Raw genomic sequence first — 20,000 nt, forward strand, 5'->3', positions numbered from 1 at the left:
CCCCAGTTTGTCTCATATTCCCAGTTTGTCTCATATTCCCAGTTTGTCTCATATTCATATACTGTATGTGTTTACAGGAAGCTCCTAGCTCCGCCCACTGCGCCATGTGACCAGAACGCCCTGGTGGGCATGGCGCCGGCCACCCTGGACGACCTGCAGCAGATCATGCCAGTGGGTCTCTCTCTCTCTCTCTCTCTCTCTCTCTCTCTCTCTCTCTCTCTTAACGTGTCACAGTCAGTGTGTTACTTTGTGTGTTGACAGTAAAGAATCAACACGTGTGAGTCTGTTCATGTGAAGATGTAACGACACTTCTTTCCTTTGACACCAGAGGGAGCCAGAGTCAAACAGTTACAGTCTGTGTTCACTCGCGAGTCCAACACCAAATACTCAGCTCCGTAAACTTTACATGTTTCCTCTGCAACCCTCACTCCATATTGATATATTGATATTTATGTGTGTAGTTTGTGCGTTTGTTTTGTCCGGTCCCGTCTGTGATGTCATCTTCTGTGATGTCATCGTCTGTCCTCCTCCTCTTCCTCTTCACGTTTCTCTCTCTGAACAAACTGACTTCAAGTCTTCAGTCAAACTCTTCACGGCTGAAAAGTTCTAGAGTTAAAACGTTTAGTTTCAGATGTTGAGTATTTCCAGATGTGAAGCTGATTCAACCATTTCCACCACTTTGTTTTCTCTGTCTCTCTCTCTCTCACACACACACAGACACACACTGTCCTCATGTGTACATCTCAGCTGTACATTCTGTTCTCACACGGAGTCAAGCTGCTGTCGGTCCGATGCTGAATTTAGAGAAGAGAGGAGACCTGTTTTATCTGAACACGATATGTTTTGTGTGTCTGTGTGTGTTTTGTCATAGATGCAGTTTGTCTGTTGTGTTGAGCTGTGACTGACTGACAGCTGAAGGCTGATTCATTATCTTCACTTCCTGTGAACAGAAATATACAAATGTAAAAAGTCTCAGGACGATATTCTCCACCCACCAGGCTGTAAGATGCAGGATGAGGTGAAAGCAACAACAGATTCTAACCCACATTGTTGCCTTTGAGCAAGGCATTGAACTCCATACATCTACTTCTGCTGTGGCAGAGAATCACACACACACACACACTCACTCTCTCTCTCTCTCTCTGCTCACATTAAAGCAGGAGATCAGTTATGAGGCCTGGAAACATTGACAGGAACAAACTCCAACCAAACGTTATCCAACAAATGCACCAGTCACACTGAATGAATGAATATTTCAGGAAACTTAAGATCTAAATGTTAATTGAATGAATAGAATGTAAGAAGTTTACAATAATCTCCTGTAGATGTGATCTTCTGTAGAGAGGGACATGTTACAGAATGAATGAGTTTTCTGTCCCATGCTTTACTCTGGTTTGGACCCAGCGACCTCTGACCTGTTGTGTGTCTGCAGGAGCTGGCTCACGGTCTGGGAGAGCTGCTGAGCTACGAGGGGAACGTGGAGGACGACTTCTACCTCACGTTCCAGGTAAACATCTCACTGAAGATGGAGAACCCAGGTGGTTGAGTTCCCAGCTGTGAGCTCACATTGGAGTTCTTCTGGATTTAAGAATGGATCTTTCTGCTCGGAGCTCGTCGGGATGTGACTGTGATGTCATCATGCTGAAACACTTTTTGTGCCATAACTCAGGAACAGGAAGACACCGTGAACTTCCTGTGATTCACGACTTTGTGGTTCCAGTTTTCAGTTTCTATTGAGTTGTGACACTGTTGTTGTTGTCGTTGTTGTCTCATTATTGGTTCATTGAAGTTTGTAGAGTTGACTTAATTTATCTTCTCTTGAGTTGACCTGTCTGATTTATGTAGATGATGATGTGAGAACTTTATAAATCTTTGGACAGCATGCATACACACACAGACACAGACACACACACACACAACCACATACACACACACACAAACAGACACACACACGGTGCTGTGCTGTTTTGATGGAGCTGAATTTAGAAGATGACCTACTTTTCCTCCCCGGCTGTCGTAGAGTTCAGTTTATTATCTTGGTCGTTTATATTCATGTTGATTATTTTAATGAGCGTTATCACTGAGAAATGTTTTCAGTCTCTAATGTTCCTCTAATGCTGCAGCTCCTCTTTTCAGCCTCTGTCTCACTCTCTTGGTTTTAGCTCCTGTCTCTTTAAGGACCCCCCCCTCCTGATATAGCCCAGTCTGCTCTGAATGGTTGGCTGGTGCTCTCTGTTGTGATTGGTCAACCACTTCCAGGGCGTTGAGGGAATGTCGTCCTCAGGGCCGCGTAGCAAAACAGTTATTTATACGTAAACATGTTGCGTTAACAGTGTTGTGATACACACGAGTTGTGACTACGGCAGCTGAAAAGGTTCATTGTTGTCGTTGTTGTTGAATCAATTAAATACGTGTTTAATTAAACACACCCGATGTTTCAGTCTTTAGTTCCGAACATCTTCAGTTGATGTGAAACTGCTGCGTCTCTTTAAGAAGGCGGAGTTCATATACGCGTCACTGCTGATTGGACGACACCTCTGACACACCCACTTAACCTCGAAGCTCGTTAACAACTTTGGAAGAATCGTATGGTTTGATTCTTCTTTCTGATCGTTCCCAGACTTCAGCTCTCTCTCTTCACAGAGACTTTTTAACTCTGCCTTTAAATATTCAGATGACAGATTAATAATCCTATTTTCTTTATTCGTTGATCAAACTCTTTCTGTATGAATTCATAACTTTGATATTTACTTTGAGCCGTGTTCTATGGAGCTTCTTGTGTTTAGTTAACATGAGCTGAGTCACGGCTGCAGATGATTTAAATCAGTTCAATAATCAACACACTAACAAAAGTTCACTGTAAAATCATTTTCTGTAAAAAACTTTAAATTGTGTTAAAGGTCACAAAAGCTGCACTGACATGTAAAGCATGACAGAGCTTCTCTTTCTGTGACATCAGCGTGTTTTGTGTAACATGTGACACACGTGTTGGGATATCCATTGACGCAGCAGGGGTCACGTATGAACTGGAATACGTGAGTACATATGAAGAGCCCCTGTGTGAAGGTCCTGGTGAGGTGTAACTTACACCCTGAGGACGGAGCTATGAACCTCGGTCACAAGCCGGTGCCACATGAACCCACCGACCCCTGTGTGTGTTCCTCACTGTGTGTGTTCATCACTCTGTGTGTTCATTACTGTGTGTGTTCATCACTGTGTGTGTTCATCACTGTGTGTTCTTATTGACTCTGAGTTTATTTCAACCCTCCTGTTTGTTCTGCTGCTCCTGTAAGAACCTCACTCAGAGAAATTCTTCCATGGAGCTGCTAGAGAAAGTTGATTAAACACCACGTCTGAAGTCTCACAGCTGATTGATGCATGACGGGTGGAGCTATGGTTACCCATGATGACACACTAAAGGCTCACTCATGGTCTGTGTGTGTGTGTGTGTGTGTGTGTGTGTGTCGCAGGTGTTCCAGGAGGAGATGGGCGTCGTCAGGTCCTACAACCTGAAGCCGGGAGGAGACAGAATTCCTGTGACCAGGCAGAACAGGAAGGGTGAGACTCGCTCGGCAGCACGTTGAGTCACGTTGGATTAATAAACCATCACAAATTGAAACTTTATGAAGAGTCTCCATCACAGAGACTATGGGTTTATGACCCATACTGCGGCCAGCCACCAGGGGGCGATCTAAAATATTTTGCTTCAATTCGTTAGACTCTTTATATCTCTTATTAAATAAAATTTTCTGTGTGTGTGTGTGTGTGTGTGTGTGTGTCTGTGTGTGTGTGTGTGTGTGTGTGTGTGTACTGGGATATTAAGCCTCCTGTTTCTCTTCTCTCTCTTTCAGAGTACGTTCAGCTCTACGTCGACTTCCTGTTGAATAAATCCATTTATAAACAGTTTGCTGCCTTTTACCACGGCTTCCACAGTGTGTGTGCCTCCGACGCACTCATGGTGAGTCCACTGTGTGTGTGTGTGTGTGTGTGTCAGGTGTGTGTGTGTGTGCAAGTGAAGCTGCTCAGTGACGTGTGCTCCCCCTGCAGGTCACTAACATGTCACATGATGCTGCTCAGTTCTTCAGGAGCTGCAGATAAACAACGTGTTGGTGCGATTGTCCCGTCTCATTTCCTCAGATCCTTCATCTGCGTTCTTATAACAATCCAGAGCAACAGAGGTTCCCACAGGTGGAACCAAAGACCAGCTCTATGGACGAAGCTCAAAGTCGCTCCAGAAACTGGAGTTGGTGATTTCCCTGTTTGTCGTCTTCCCTCCTCAAATGTTTGCTCTGGCTGATAAAAAGCTTTCGACTCAAATTCCAGCCGGGCCCCGTGTACACACAGCAGCACAAGTCCACAACATCCAGCGTATTGATTATCACATTTCATATCATCTTTCAGGGATGCTCATCAATCAGACACGATTTCATGAATTCACTTTTCGTTGATCGACCTCTGACCTTCCAGGTTTATCAGGAGGACGTGTCCACTGAGTGTCTGAGATGAGACGCTCTATCAGCAGCAAGTAGGTCAGAGCGGCTCTGAGCTCAAGACTGAAACCAGCTCTGCACATAATAAACCACTATTTAAAGGATAACTCAATAAATCAAACTAATAACTTCCTTCAACTGATAACTTGTACTGAAAGAATCCTCCATCTTTTCTCAGCTGCTCTGTTAATAACAATAATAACTTTATTAATACAGCAGCTTGAACAACAGCTGTTACACAACGAGCAGAAATAAAAACAATAGACATCATCACACAGAAAAAGTTAATTAATCAATTAAAATAAAGGACAGAAAACTACATTACAAAACCTAATATCCTTAAAAAGTAAATTCAAAGTGATATGATTGTGTATATTTTTGTTGTGGTCGGGTCCTTCGCTGATTTCAATAAGAATAATTTGAATAAGTCAAATAAAATAAAAACACTATGATGAAGGGAAAGCGTGTGTGACTGTGTGTGTGTGACTGTGTGTGTGTGTGTGTGTGTGTATGTGTGTGACTGTGTGTGTGTGTGTGTGTGACTGTGTTTGCGTGTGACTGTGTGTGTGTGTGTGTGTGTGACTGTGTATGTGTGTTCGATCCCTCAGTCACGTCCACAATGTCTGACGGACGTGATGAGGCTCGTCTGTGGTTTATTTGTGGGTGTGTTCATTTTGTTTGTGTGTGTCTGTGTCGGCTTCCCGGATTTAGAGTCAGACAGAATCATCTGTGTGGGTGTGTGTGTGTGTGAGAGTGTGTTTGTGTCAGTGCAGCCAGAAATAATGAATAAACTGTAACCCCCCCAGAGAATGTCACCCTTCATTTGGAAGTAAATTATGTAATTTCAGTTTTTCATAACTTTCACTGCCCCCCCCACACACACTTGTCTTCCTGACACAGTTGTGTTATCAGCTGCAGCACTTCCTGTTTCTATTCTGGCTTTACTCACACAAGTTATTGTTGTTGTGTAAATCCTGCAGAAAGGCCAGTGTTGTGTTTTAAGGCAGCGTGCTCGTGGCTGACCTCAGATCAGTTGAATGCTGTGTTGAATGTTCCTTCAGCCACAGACCCTTGTCAGACAGACACAAGTTGTGTGTTCTCTGAGTTGTGTGTCTGTGTGTGTGCAGCTGCTGCGGCCGGAGGAGGTGGAGATGCTGGTGTGCGGCAGCCCGGACCTGGACATGAGTGCGCTGCAGAGAGCTGCTCAGTATGAAGGATACAACAAGATGGACGCCACGGTTCGGTAAGACGCCGCCACTCGCTGCTGTGAACAGGAAGTGACCACATCACCTGACCTCTGCTTCCTCTCACACACGCCTCACTCGTGTGGTTGTGATGCTGTTTCGTGTTTCCTGCTGACGACAGGTTCCATCTGAAGGACTCACAAAGTTTAAAGGGGACATATAATGATAACTCCAGGGGGGGGGGGGGGGGGGGGCAGGGCACTCAAACAGGTCAATCTGAGGAGGGCTGTTTCAGACAGGGTGAAAAGGAGCTGTTCTAAATGATCCTTGTGGTTTTTTGACCAAAATATGTTACAGACATTTCATTAAAGCCCCAAGGAGCCAGATCCACTGTGGTGACACGAGCACCGATGACACAAATCACATCGAGTTCCACTTCTGATGTTTCCTCCGTGAGAAACTGACTTTGTTTTTTATTTTCAATTGAGAGTCAGTGATGAGTGAAAAATGGTCTGCACCCCCCCCCCCCCCCCCCCCCCCCACACACACACACCAGTCTCCAATAGTATAAAGTAACTCTGCACGGTGCTGACAGCTGACGACAAGCAGCTGCAGGCCTGTTACACAACCTCAGAGCTTTTTGTGTGTGTGTGTTTGTGTGTGTGTATTTGTGATGAGAAACACAACCCACTGATCAGAATCTGCTCGACCTGTGAATCAATCCACAGATTCTGAGTCGAGCTTCGTTCTCTTTTCAGATTCGCCCATTGTTGTGAATTTTTTATTTTACCTGAGAAATCTGTGTTATTACATCACTTCATTCAAAATGACTTGCTTCTTATTTGATTATTTTGTCTCTAATGTGTGTGTGTGTGTGTGTGTGTGTGTGTGTGTGTGTGTGTGTGTGTTGCCCCAGGTGCTTCTGGGACGTGGTCCTGTCGTTCCCTCTCGAGCTGCAGAAGAAGCTCCTGCACTTCGCCACAGGAAGTGACCGTGTTCCAGTCGGAGGAATGGCCGACCTCAACTTCAAGATCTCCAAGATCGACGTCCCCATCGACTGGTAGGGTCTGGAACACGGAGCCGAGTCCAGAGTTCACCTCGGCTCTCGCTCCAGAGAAGGAGTCACGTGTCTGTTTGCTCAATGAAAACTGCTGAGTCATCACCTGCTCTCTCTCTTTGTCTCGTCAGGTTGCCGATCTCTCACACCTGCTTCAATCAGATCGGTCTGCCGGCGTACCGCACCAGGAAGGAGCTGAAACACAAACTCACCATCGCCATCTCCAACGCAGAGGGCTTCGGCCTGGAGTGACACACACACACACACACACACACACACACACACACACACACACACACACGGTGGATCAGAGTGACAAACAGAAGAAACACAAGTCACTTCGATCACATGTAGAAATAGAACAATAGAAGTTTTCAGTTTCATAAATTAGTAGAAATCTGTGTCAGCCTCAGAATCGGGTCAAATAAGTGAATTGTTCAAATATTGAAATCCTCTGAGCGACGCAGCGACTGTAACTCCCTCTGTGTTCTCAGTTATTATTATTATTGTTTTTGACTCAGTAAAAACATTCAGAAGAAGAATCAACGAGTTTTCCGACGAATGAGTTTTACTCTGAAGTGATGCGACAGGAAGTGAGAGACGAAGGTCAGAGGTCAGAGTCTGGTCTGTGTGGATTCTGATGATGTCACCGGGGTTTTAAATATGTTTCATGTTCCAGTTTGTGGCAGAAGAATCACGAGATGTGGATTTCCATGTGAATAGTTTATTTTCCGACATGGCCGCCTGTTGACCTGAAGTGACGGCTGCAGCAGAAAGGTTTTATCTTTTAAACATCATGTGACTGACGCAGAGCGGTTGATTGACAGCTCACTGCTCTTTAATGTTCATGTCAGTCCATATTGATGATTTTTTAATTATCATTTCTTTCAACAGTTTTTCACCTGAGTGAAGTTTGTAGTTTTAAACGTCAGCAGATGATAAGGATGAACATGATGTTGTGATAATTCTTGATCTTGTTTAATCGTCTGTTCTCACGAGGCCTCAGAGCTTCTGAACTCTGATCCACGGTCTTCTGTCCTCGTCTCTGTCCTCGAGGACGTTTCCTGGGCGACGTGTCTGAGGTCCTAGCGATGCACGAGTAGCAGTAACCAAGCAACGCTCTGGAACTGGTCTGGAACTGGTCTGGAACTGGTCTGGAACTGGTCTGGAACTGGTCTGGAACTGGTCTGGCTGCAGAACCTCCCCTCACAGGATCTGGGCCAGTCGTCCACTGAAGGAGTCGTTTCTGTGCTTTGACCTCGTCCAGCGCTGCAGGAGACAGACTCCTGATTGACAAGGTCTTCTGGACACGTTCACGTCTCGTCCTCCTGAAGACGGACAGAGGACGGAGGAGACGTTGAGGCTTCTCAGTGGGACGTCAATGTTTTCATTTCCTGTGTGTGGGACCAAACTGTGTCGGGTCACACAGGGGCTCGATGTGTGTGGGTCGGATTCAGAGGTTGTGATGTTTGAATTTGAAACGTGCAGATGTGTTTTTATTATTTAACAGCTGAAACCGTTGTGTCCTCTGAGGTAAAGTCTTTAAAGCGTGTGTTGCTCACGTCTTCTATCACGAACTGAACCGATGTGTTAACTCCTGTTTGTGCAGTAAAGGTCGACGAGGGGTCGCTCCTCTCTGGAAAAGATCCACTGACTCGTTCTTGATTTGAAGAAACTCAGACTCACCGTGAAGTTCAGTCACACTGGAACAGCTTATGATAAAATACCTTTACCATCAAGACACTGTAGGTGAATAAAGTTTCATTAAAGAAATGAACAGACACAATTTAAAGAAAATTTGTTTCAATATTTTCAACCTTCTTCATGATTCTTGTTTTGTTAAGGTCGTTGTAGAATTAGACTTTTTATTAAAGGATCTTATTTGATTTGAACTTTTCAGCGATGGGACGCAGCTTCACCACAAGAAGTGAATCGTCATCCGTCTCTTCGCTCAATCATTGGAAGTGAACAGGATTTAAAAGGTCAAACGCTTTTAACTTGAACTCTGAGGCCTCGTCAACACATCGTTCAAATTCACATCAGTGTGATTTAACTCTGACCGTGAACATCAATAACCAGAGTCGGAGGAATCACTCAAATGTTTCATTTAAGTAAAAGAATGGAACCAAAATTTATGTCAAATATAAAATGTATGTTGATAATTAGAAGTGACAACTTGACAAAAAACAAAAACATCTGTGAAACTTTAATTTCACTAATGAAGCTGAAAATAAAGCAGGTTCACCACACACACACACACACACACACACACACACACACACACACACACACTTTATTAACGAATCCCCATCCATGTGTTCTCTCTCCCCCTCTCAGTGGAGAGGTGTCCTACTTTAACGCCGGGACCCAGCGACCTTCTCGTTGATTAAACAAACAGAAACATGTCGGCCATGGCCTCCGCCAACACCCCCCCACCAGTTGTGTCTTTAACAGAACAACACACTCAGCGCTCACAGCCCATTAACATTCTGAAATAATCACAGAGCCGAGGGTTTCTTTAATTCTTTCAGCTCTGAGGCCTGATGAACGCACACACACACACACACACACATTCCTGTCAGTGATTTCTTATTGTGAAATGTAGACGTATGGAGGAGAGACTCTGTGATGTGTCTGGTTCCTCAGAGTGACAGTTGTGACAGTTGAAGTGAGTAATCATGGGAATTCAGATGGAATTCAGATGTTGAGTTAACACCTGAGTCACGACGGGTTGAGAAATCAAGTCACTGATGTTTCAGTTGATTAACACAACGTCTGACTTCAGTCATCGAACCAACAGGAAACATTTCAGTCATTGTTACGGGTTCAGAGACTTTACTGAGTCTTCTTCAGTTCTACTGGTTTTATATCTATAATAGAGTTTCTCATGTGACAAATTTAACTTTTAAACCGAGCATCCATTTCAAAATAAATGTCTGTGTCTATTCCGTAGACCGTATATAACGATTCTATTCATAATGTAAGGTGATCTTTCAAAATTAAGCCAACATTTACATTATGTAAGGATTCGTAACAAAAGTATGCATTCAATATGCAAGAGAGAGAGAGCCAGAGAGAGAGAGGGATGGAGAGAAAGAGAGACAGAGAGAGGAATGGAGAGGTAGAGAGAGCGAGCGACATAGACGGAGAGAGAGCGAGAGAGAGAGAGAGAGCGGGATGGAGAGTCAGAGAGACAGAGCGAGGGATGGAGAGGTAGAGAGAGCGAGCGCCATAGACGGAGAGAGAGCGAGAGAGAGAGAGAGAGCGGGATGGAGAGTCAGAGAGACAGAGCGAGGGATGGAGAGGTAGAGAGAGCGAGCGACATAGACGGAGAGAGAGCGAGAGAGAGAGAGAGCGGGATGGAGAGTCAGAGAGAGAGAGGGAGATAGACGGAGAGAGAGAGAGAGAGAGAGAGCGGGATGGAGAGTCAGAGAGACAGAGCGAGGGATGGAGAGGTAGAGAGAGCGAGCGACATAGACGGAGAGAGAGCGAGAGAGAGAGAGAGAGAAAGATAGAGGGATAGAGAGGTAGAGAGAGAGAGAGAGGGAAATAGACGGAGAGAGAGCAAGAGAGAGAGAGAGATAGACGGAGAGAGAGGGAGAGCGAGAGAGAGAGAGAGATAGGGGGAGAGAGCGAGAGAGAAAGATTGAGGGATGGAGAGGTAGAAAGAGAGAGGGAGACATAGGGAGAGAGAGCGAGAGAGAGAGGGATGGAAAGACACAGAGAGAGAGGGCGATAGACGGAGAGAGAGGGGGACATAGGGAGAGAGAGCGAGAGAGAAAGAGGGGTGGAGAGGTAGAAAGAGAGAGGGAGATAGACGGAGAGAGGGAGAGAGAGAAAGAGAGACATAGGGAGAGAGAGCCAGAGAGAGAGGGATGGAAAGGTAGAGAAAGAGAGGGAGAGACACATCGAGGGAGAGAGAGGGAGAGACACAGAGAGAGAGGTAGGTAGGGAGAGAGACATAGGGAGAGGGAGAGATAGATAGATAGAGAGAGACAGAGAGACACAAAGAGAGAGAGAGAGGTGTTACACAAGCAGCTTTTTATAGCTGAGTCATTTCTCCTCCTTCAGAGGGGAGGTGAGGCCTCCTCCTCCTCTCACAGTGAATCAGGAGGAAACCACTCTGACCTTGAATCACTCAGAACAATTGAAATCTTACTTCATTTTATCCTGAGGGAGATTTTAGGGTTGACTCTTCACTTCCTGTTGTTTTGGTTCAGGGGCGTGGAACCTCCGGGGACAGAGACACAGTTCATACACGACCACAACCATGGCTGCAGGGTATACATCTAGTGCAGGGTATACATCTAGTGCAGGTTATACATCTAGTGCAGGGTATACATCTAGTGCAGGTTATACATCTAGTGCAGGTTATACATCTAGTGCAGGTTATACATCTAGTGCAGGTTATACATCTAGTGCAGGTTACATATCTAGTGCAGGTTATACATCTAGTGCAGGTTATACATCTAGTGCAGGGTATACATCTAGTGCAGGTTATACATCTAGTGCAGGTTATACATCTAGTGCAGGTTATACATCTAGTGCAGGGTATACATCTAGAACAGGTTATATATCTAGTGCAGGTTATACATCTAGTGCAGTGTATACATCTAGTGCAGGGTATACATCTAGTGCAGGGTATACATCTAGAACAGGTTATATATCTAGTGCAGGTTATACATCTAGTGCAGGGTATACATCTAGAACAGGTTATATATCTAGTGCAGGTTATACATCTAGTGCAGGTTATACATCTAGTGCAGGTTATACATCTAGTGCAGGGTATACATCTAGAACAGGTTATATCTAGTGCAGGTTATACATCTAGTGCAGTGTATACATCTAGTGCAGGGTATACATCTAGAACAGGTTATATATCTAGTGCAGGTTATACATCTAGTGCAGTGTATACATCTAGTGCAGGTTATACATCTAGTGCAGGTTATACATCTAGTGCAGGTTATACATCTAGTGCAGGTTACATATCTAGTGCAGGTTATACATCTAGTGCAGGTTATACATTTAGTGCAGGTTATACATCTAGTGCAGGTTATACATCTAGTGCAGGTTATACATCTAGTGCAGGGTATACATCTAGAACAGGTTATATATCTAGTGCAGGTTATACATCTAGTGCAGTGTATACATCTAGTGCAGGTTATACATCTAGTGCAGGGTATACATCTAGTGCAGGTTATACATCTAGTGCAGGTTATACATCTAGTGCAGGTTATACATCTAGTGCAGGGTATACATCTAGAACAGGTTATATATCTAGTGCAGGTTATACATCTAGTGCAGTGTATACATCTAGTGCAGGGTATACATCTAGTGCAGGGTATACATCTAGAACAGGTTATATATCTAGTGCAGGTTATACATCTAGTGCAGGGTATACATCTAGAACAGGTTATATATCTAGTGCAGGTTATACATCTAGTGCAGGTTATACATCTAGTGCAGGTTATACATCTAGTGCAGGGTATACATCTAGAACAGGTTATATCTAGTGCAGGTTATACATCTAGTGCAGGGTATACATCTAGTGCAGGTTATACATCTAGTACAGGTTATATATCTAGTGCAGGTTATGAATCTAGTGCAGGTTATACATCTAGTGCAGGTTATACATCTAGTGCAGGTTATATATCTAGTGCAGGTTATACATCTAGTGCAGGGTATACATCTAGTGCAGGTTATACATCTAGTGCAGGGTATACATCTAGTGCAGGTTATACATCTAGTACAGGTTATGAATCTAGTGCAGGTTATATATCTAGTGCAGGTTATACATCTAGTGCAGGTTATGAATCTAGTGCAGGTTATATATGTAGTGCAGGTTATACATCTAGTGCAGGTTATACATCTAGTGCAGGTTATGAATCTAGTGCAGGTTATATATGTAGTGCAGGTTATATATCTAGTGCAGGTTATACATCTAGTGCAGGTTATGAATCTAGTGCAGGTTATATATGTAGTACAGGTTATGATTCTAGTGCAGGTTATACATCTAGTGCAGGTTATATATCTAGTACAGGTTATATATCTAGTACAGGTTATGAATCTAGTGCAGGTTATACATCTAGTACAGGTTATATATCTAGTGCAGGTTATATATCTAGTGCAGGTTATGAATCTAGTGCAGGTTATATATCTAGTGCAGGTTATATATCTAGTACAGGTTATGAATCTAGTGAAGGTTATACATCTAGTACAGGTTATATATCTAGTGCAGGTTATATATCTAGTGCAGGTTATGAATCTAGTGCAGGTTATACATCTAGTACAGGTTATACATCTAGTGCAGGTTATGAATCTAGTGCAGGTTATATATGTAGTACAGGTTATGATTCTAGTGCAGGTTATACATCTAGTGCAGGTTATATATCTAGTACAGGTTATATATCTAGTACAGGTTATGAATCTAGTGCAGGTTATACATCTAGTACAGGTTATATATCTAGTGCAGGTTATATATCTAGTGCAGGTTATGAATCTAGTGCAGGTTATATATCTAGTGCAGGTTATATATCTAGTACAGGTTATGAATCTAGTGCAGGTTATACATCTAGTACAGGTTATATATCTAGTGCAGGTTATATATCTAGTGCAGGTTATGAATCTAGTGCAGGTTATACATCTAGTACAGGTGATATATCTAGTGCAGGTTATGAATCTAGTGCAGGTTATATATGTAGTGCAGGTTATATATCTAGTGCAGGTTATACATCTAGAACAGGTTATATATCTAGTGCAGGTTATACATCTAGTGCAGGTTATGATTCTAGTGCAGGTTATACATCTAGTGCAGGTTATATATCTAGTACAGGTTATGAATCTAGTGCAGGTTATACATCTAGTACAGGTTATATATCTAGTACAGGTTATATATCTAGTACAGGTTATGAATCTAGTGCAGGTTATACATCTAGTGCAGGTTATACATCTAGTGCAGGTTATATATCTAGTACAGGTTATGAATCTAGTGCAGGTTATACGCTAGTGCAGGTTATACATCTAGTACAGGTTATATATGTAGTACAGGTTATGAATCTAGTGCAGGTTATATATCTAGTGCAGGTTATACATCTAGTACAGGTTATATATCTAGTGCAGGTTATATATCTAGTGCAGGTTATGAATCTAGTGCAGGTTATATATCTAGTGCAGGTTATACATCTAGTGCAGGTTATATATCTAGTACAGGTTATATATCTAGTACAGGTTATGAATCTAGTGCAGGTTATACATCTAGTACAGGTTATATATCTAGTGCAGGTTATATATCTAGTGCAGGTTATGAATCTAGTGCAGGTTATATATCTAGTGCAGGTTATATATCTAGTACAGGTTATGAATCTAGTGAAGGTTATACATCTAGTACAGGTTATATATCTAGTGCAGGTTATATATCTAGTGCAGGTTATGAATCTAGTGCAGGTTATACATCTAGTACAGGTTATACATCTAGTGCAGGTTATGAATCTAGTGCAGGTTATATATGTAGTACAGGTTATGATTCTAGTGCAGGTTATACATCTAGTGCAGGTTATATATCTAGTACAGGTTATATATCTAGTACAGGTTATGAATCTAGTGCAGGTTATACATCTAGTACAGGTTATATATCTAGTGCAGGTTATATATCTAGTGCAGGTTATGAATCTAGTGCAGGTTATATATCTAGTGCAGGTTATATATCTAGTACAGGTTATGAATCTAGTGCAGGTTATACATCTAGTACAGGTTATATATCTAGTGCAGGTTATATATCTAGTGCAGGTTATGAATCTAGTGCAGGTTATACATCTAGTACAGGTTATATATCTAGTGCAGGTTATGAATCTAGTGCAGGTTATATATGTAGTGCAGGTTATATATCTAGTGCAGGTTATACATCTAGAACAGGTTATATATCTAGTGCAGGTTATACATCTAGAACAGGTTATATATCTAGTGCAGGTTATACATCTAGTGCAGGTTATGATTCTAGTGCAGGTTATACATCTAGTGCAGGTTATATATCTAGTACAGGTTATGAATCTAGTGCAGGTTATACATCTAGTACAGGTTATATATCTAGTACAGGTTATATATCTAGTACAGGTTATGAATCTAGTGCAGGTTATACATCTAGTGCAGGTTATACATCTAGTGCAGGTTATATATCTAGTACAGGTTATGAATCTAGTGCAGGTTATACGCTAGTGCAGGTTATACATCTAGTACAGGTTATATATGTAGTACAGGTTATGAATCTAGTGCAGGTTATATATCTAGTGCAGGTTATACATCTAGTACAGGTTATATATCTAGTGCAGGTTATATATCTAGTGCAGGTTATGAATCTAGTGCAGGTTATATATCTAGTGCAGGTTATATATCTAGTGCAGGTTATGAATCTAGTGCAGGTTATATATCTAGTGCAGGTTATACATCTAGTACAGGTTATGAATCTAGTGCAGGTTATACATCTAGTACAGGTTATATATCTAGTGCAGGTTATATATCTAGTGCAGGTTATGAATCTAGTGCAGGTTATACATCTAGTACAGGTTATATATCTAGTGCAGGTTATGAATCTAGTGCAGGTTATATATGTAGTGCAGGTTATATATCTAGTGCAGGTTATACATCTAGAACAGGTTATATATCTAGTGCAGGTTATACATCTAGTGCAGGTTATGATTCTAGTGCAGGTTATACATCTAGTGCAGGTTATATATCTAGTACAGGTTATGAATCTAGTGCAGGTTATACATCTAGTACAGGTTATATATCTAGTACAGGTTATATATCTAGTACAGGTTATGAATCTAGTGCAGGTTATACATCTAGTGCAGGTTATACATCTAGTGCAGGTTATATATCTAGTACAGGTTATGAATCTAGTGCAGGTTATACGCTAGTGCAGGTTATACATCTAGTACAGGTTATATATGTAGTACAGGTTATGAATCTAGTGCAGGTTATATATCTAGTGCAGGTTATACATCTAGTACAGGTTATATATCTAGTGCAGGTTATGAATCTAGTGCAGGTTATACATCTAGTACAGGTTATATATGTAGTTCAGATCTCAGCCTGTTTTTATTTCATTAAATAACTGATTCAAACCAAACTGATCAGTAAAACAACTTGGACAAACATTTACTTAACGTCTGCTTTGATTCTTTAGTTTGGTTCACGTCCCCTCTGCTAACATGGAGGTTCACTTCTCTGAGCCTGAAGGAAACATGTGAAGCTAACGTGATGTCACTGACGGTCTCCCTCCAATCAGCCGTCAGTGATAAGCTCCGCCCCTCACTTCTCTGATTTACTGATGTGTGAAGAAGGTCAGTGGAGCTCCATCATAACTCAGACACAGCTCTCCACCCTGAGATCTCCTCTCTACAGGTGAACGTGAAGAATCAGCTGATTGTCCTTTGACCCAGATCCTCGGTGTGAGACACGTGTCCTCTGGAGGTGTCTGGTGTCCTCAGCATGCTACAGACTGAACTGTCCAGTCTCTTCTGTCTGTGCTGGTCGTCTACAAGAGACCAGGAGTCATTTAAGATCCTGGTGTCAGACCTTCATCTTGTTCCTCTTTATTTCAGCATTAAAACCTGATCAACACATAAACACTGATGGTAAAGTTTGTTATTTCCACATAAGAAATAAAACTGAACTGATTCTGTCTCTACTTCCTGTGATTGGTCCAAAAGTCCAAACCATCCAACAAAGTGTTTTCACTGCAAACCAACAGAACCAGGTTCAGTTTGATCCAGAACCTCTTCTGGTCGGAGGAACCTTTCACACCTGGTATGACCCACAGTGACTGAGACGTGTCACACCAGCACATTACAGAAAACAGAAGCTTCTGCAGAAGCTTCACAGTGGAAACACAACACAGCAGAAGTGAGCGACAACAGATGTTGAAAGTGAAACGAGCAGATGTTCTGTAAAGTGACTCATTGTGAAAACCCGGTCGACACCTCATAGTTGATGCTCGTCTATTTGAAGTGTTACGGTGTTTGGGAAACCCAAAAGCAGAAACACACCTGTTTGAGGAAACATCTCACTCAGCTGCTGCTCCACAGAGACTCGGCTCATTTCACTGACAACATCTGTTGTGATTCCATTGTGTGGTTTTTGTTATTGTGTCACTTCCTCTCTGTGCAGTCGATCAGACCCTCGCTCTCTGACCTGTGACCTCTGACCTGTGGGGTCACTCTCGGTTCTCTGATCAAACAGGAACATGGTGTCCGTCCTAAAGGACCAGACGTTCCTCCACTGATCTGCTGCTGATGTGGTTTATTTATCCTCCACCAGCTGAGAGGGGGTGGCAGGGACGTCCGACGACATGTTACATTAGATAATTAAACTATAGCACCAATATAGAGATCTATAGAACTGAGGATCAAGGTCAAAGTTCACCTCCAAAACGAAGACGAGATGTTTTAACAACACAACAGGTCACTGACACTGAGCCCGTTCATGTGTTCATGTGTTCACGTTCATGTGTTCACGTTCATGTGTTGAACTGAGAAGGTTCTGCTGCTGCTTGTTCACGTCGATGTTGAGACATCGCAGGGACAGACTTTCCGAGACGCCCGAGGTGGAGACGTCTGAAGTAACTGAGCCGTTGAGACACAAAGGAAACGATGAAAGAGTTTCAAAACTCTCCTTTGTTGCATCTGTGTTTTTGTGTCAGTTTATAGTGAAAAAGTTGGAAGATGATAATAATAATAATAATAATTCTGACTCACACACAAAACCAATGTGAACCTTTTATTACTTTTAGAGGTCACTTCATCCTTCACTTAAACCTGACATGAGCGTCATCATGTGTCCTCTCATGTGTCCTAGATTCCTCATAGGACACATGGACATTCCTCGGTGGACTCTCTCTGACAGTCGAGTCTCGACCCGCTGACCTCGGCTAAAATAACCTGCGTAGCCACTGACCCACATGAACACATGTCCACGGCCTCTTTTGATGGTGCATCCCAGACTGCACTGTGTGACTGACACAGTTCAAACCACCATATATATATATATATTTATATATATATATATACGATATGTAAAATATTGGATCTTCCAGCATGGGGTCAGACCTCAGGCTGTGTTTTGTTTGGAGGAAATAAGGAGTGAAGAGGAAGGGACGATGCAGCAGGTGAGAGGTAAACCAGTGACATGAGCTGAAACCAGCAGCTCAGGTCACTGGTTTACTTCTCACTGTTTGTTTCTCACTCTTCTTTTATTCGTGCCACAGTCAACACAAGCTTTAAACTTTACTTAACTTCTCAGATGTTTATTTGCTTTGTGTATCTGCAGGATTTGGAGTTCGACCAACACAAAGACCAACACCACTGAAACACCGAGTCCGTGCTCGTCCCCTCGTGTCTCTGGATGATGTAACACCTGATGATGTAACACCTGATGTGTCCACACGTCTCTCACATTACGACACTTTTGTGTTGAACAGAAGATAAACAGATGTCAGATCAGGTGAGAGTGTGAAACTGTGATCTCTGCTGGACGACCCCATGTACTCGGCACAGATCTGGAATTCAAACGCCAACTTCAACTAAACCTCTGACCTGTAAATCGGTCAGCGGTCAGTAGAAACCTTCCTGGACCATGATGCATCTGTCTCCAGGTCGAGACACGTCTAGTCGGACCTGCATCAGTTGTGTAATACAGATCATGACAGGTTCCCAAAGTGAAGGAAAAGGATCCTGATCGCTGTAAACGTAGGGTGACACATCCTGATTGACAGCTGGAGCTGACTCTCCATTGGTCGACGATCAACTGCAAATGGCTTCTGCCCAGAATCAAGATGGCAGCTCCATGTCTGGACGGTGGGAGGAAGTGGGAAAGTGTGGTCGATCTTTCTTTAGTTTCTGGGAACGACACAGCAAAGTGTCTCAAAGTAGATCCAGGGGCCCGAGAGCAGAACCCTGCAGAACCCCACTGAGACATTTCATCTGGAATTACCACATGAAAACCTTCACGTAAAACACAAACCAGGTGAGATCTAAAGAAGAACGGTGGACAGGGCTGTGAGGTGCTGATGCAACTTCTGGGTCACGAACATCGTCCCATGTTTCCCTCCCTGCACGCGAGCCGATCCCAGTCCAGACTGTCCCAGTCCAGACTGGTCTCTTCTGGGATTTCAGTCCGTGTGGAGAAGTTGCATCAGCAGACTCGTTTGGCTCGTTTCTGTTTGACTCATGTCAAACTGTAGCTTGACGTGACTTAGATCATCAGTATGTGGAGACTTGTGTGTTTCTGTGTTGTGTAACTTTGAATCACAGGTTGGGCAAATACAAATCTGCACAACCTTCAACTAATAGCACCTTGTGATTTTATAACAGCATCAGTCTTTTTGAGTATTTGAGTCTTGAATTGATAATCTGTCCCATCTTTATTCCCAAAATGTTCCTGACCCCACTGCGCAGCGCCCCCTTCTGGTCACAGAGGTTCAAGCTCCCATTGGAACGATTTTAAACTTTAATCTTCTTTTGGTGACACCATTACCTCGTTAATTAGATAATGGCAGGTTACAAACTTATTTTGTAATAAAATATTTTGCACATGCAGGTTTCAATGTGACAAAATCATTTAAGGTAGAAATCTGACAAATTGTCTGAACAGCATTTTAATTAAGTGTGATTTACAAGAGACACTCGTCAGGTTTGGACAAAGAGGAAGAAAAGACATTTTCTTAAAGTTACAAAGTGTTAAACAGACGCCTAATACAAAATGTAACATGTCAAAGTATTTGTTTAATTCGAAACGTTTCGTTTTTTAAGACACTAAATGTTTCCTGTCTGATCTCAACTACAATAGTTAGTTTTATTTATTATATGGTATTTTTTAACCTATATTTACTTATATTTGTTTTTTGTGTTTTATGTCATAGTTGAATATTTGTTTCTGTGTGAGATGATCAATTATGTTCATCTGTGAACCTGAGAGAAGAGTGAGTCTCAATCATGTTGATCACAGTCACCTGTGAGTGTGTGTGTCTGTGTGTGTGTCTATATAATGTGTGGCTCTGCTCTGTGCAGCTGCTTTGTTAGTTCTGTGTCGTTTGTCTGATTCTTGTGTTCAGTTTGATTTTTGATTCAGTGAAAGTTGTGTTTTTTTGTTGGATGTGTGTTCACTCTCTGTCACCGGATCCCAAACGACAGAAACAAGTTTCAAACTGATGAAAATGTGGAAACCATCTTTCTGAGTTCTCCTCAGATTCACGTGTCACATCTCTCTTTGTCTCAT

At 42.6% G+C, this 20,000-nt stretch overlaps 1 protein-coding gene across 2 annotated transcripts in view; it reads left to right on the forward strand.

Annotated features, from left to right (window-relative positions):
- The window catches only part of hectd2 (HECT domain containing 2), a 24,380-nt gene extending 16,003 nt beyond the window's left edge, over positions 1 to 8,377 (forward strand). For both annotated transcript variants that reach the window (XM_062401297.1, XM_062401298.1), the window contains 7 exons: positions 78 to 171; positions 1,433 to 1,507; positions 3,471 to 3,558; positions 3,852 to 3,958; positions 5,618 to 5,733; positions 6,591 to 6,734; positions 6,863 to 8,377. In XM_062401297.1, coding sequence (XP_062257281.1) covers positions 78 to 171; positions 1,433 to 1,507; positions 3,471 to 3,558; positions 3,852 to 3,958; positions 5,618 to 5,733; positions 6,591 to 6,734; positions 6,863 to 6,983 — 745 coding nt within the window. In that variant the 3' untranslated portion in view covers positions 6,984 to 8,377. The remainder of the gene's footprint in view (positions 1 to 77; positions 172 to 1,432; positions 1,508 to 3,470; positions 3,559 to 3,851; positions 3,959 to 5,617; positions 5,734 to 6,590; positions 6,735 to 6,862) is intronic.
- The last annotated feature ends 11,623 nt before the right edge of the window (positions 8,378 to 20,000 follow it).

The sequence above is a fragment of the Platichthys flesus genome, chromosome 12, assembly GCF_949316205.1.
Source record: "Platichthys flesus chromosome 12, fPlaFle2.1, whole genome shotgun sequence".
Classification (NCBI taxonomy): domain Eukaryota; kingdom Metazoa; phylum Chordata; class Actinopteri; order Pleuronectiformes; family Pleuronectidae; genus Platichthys; species Platichthys flesus.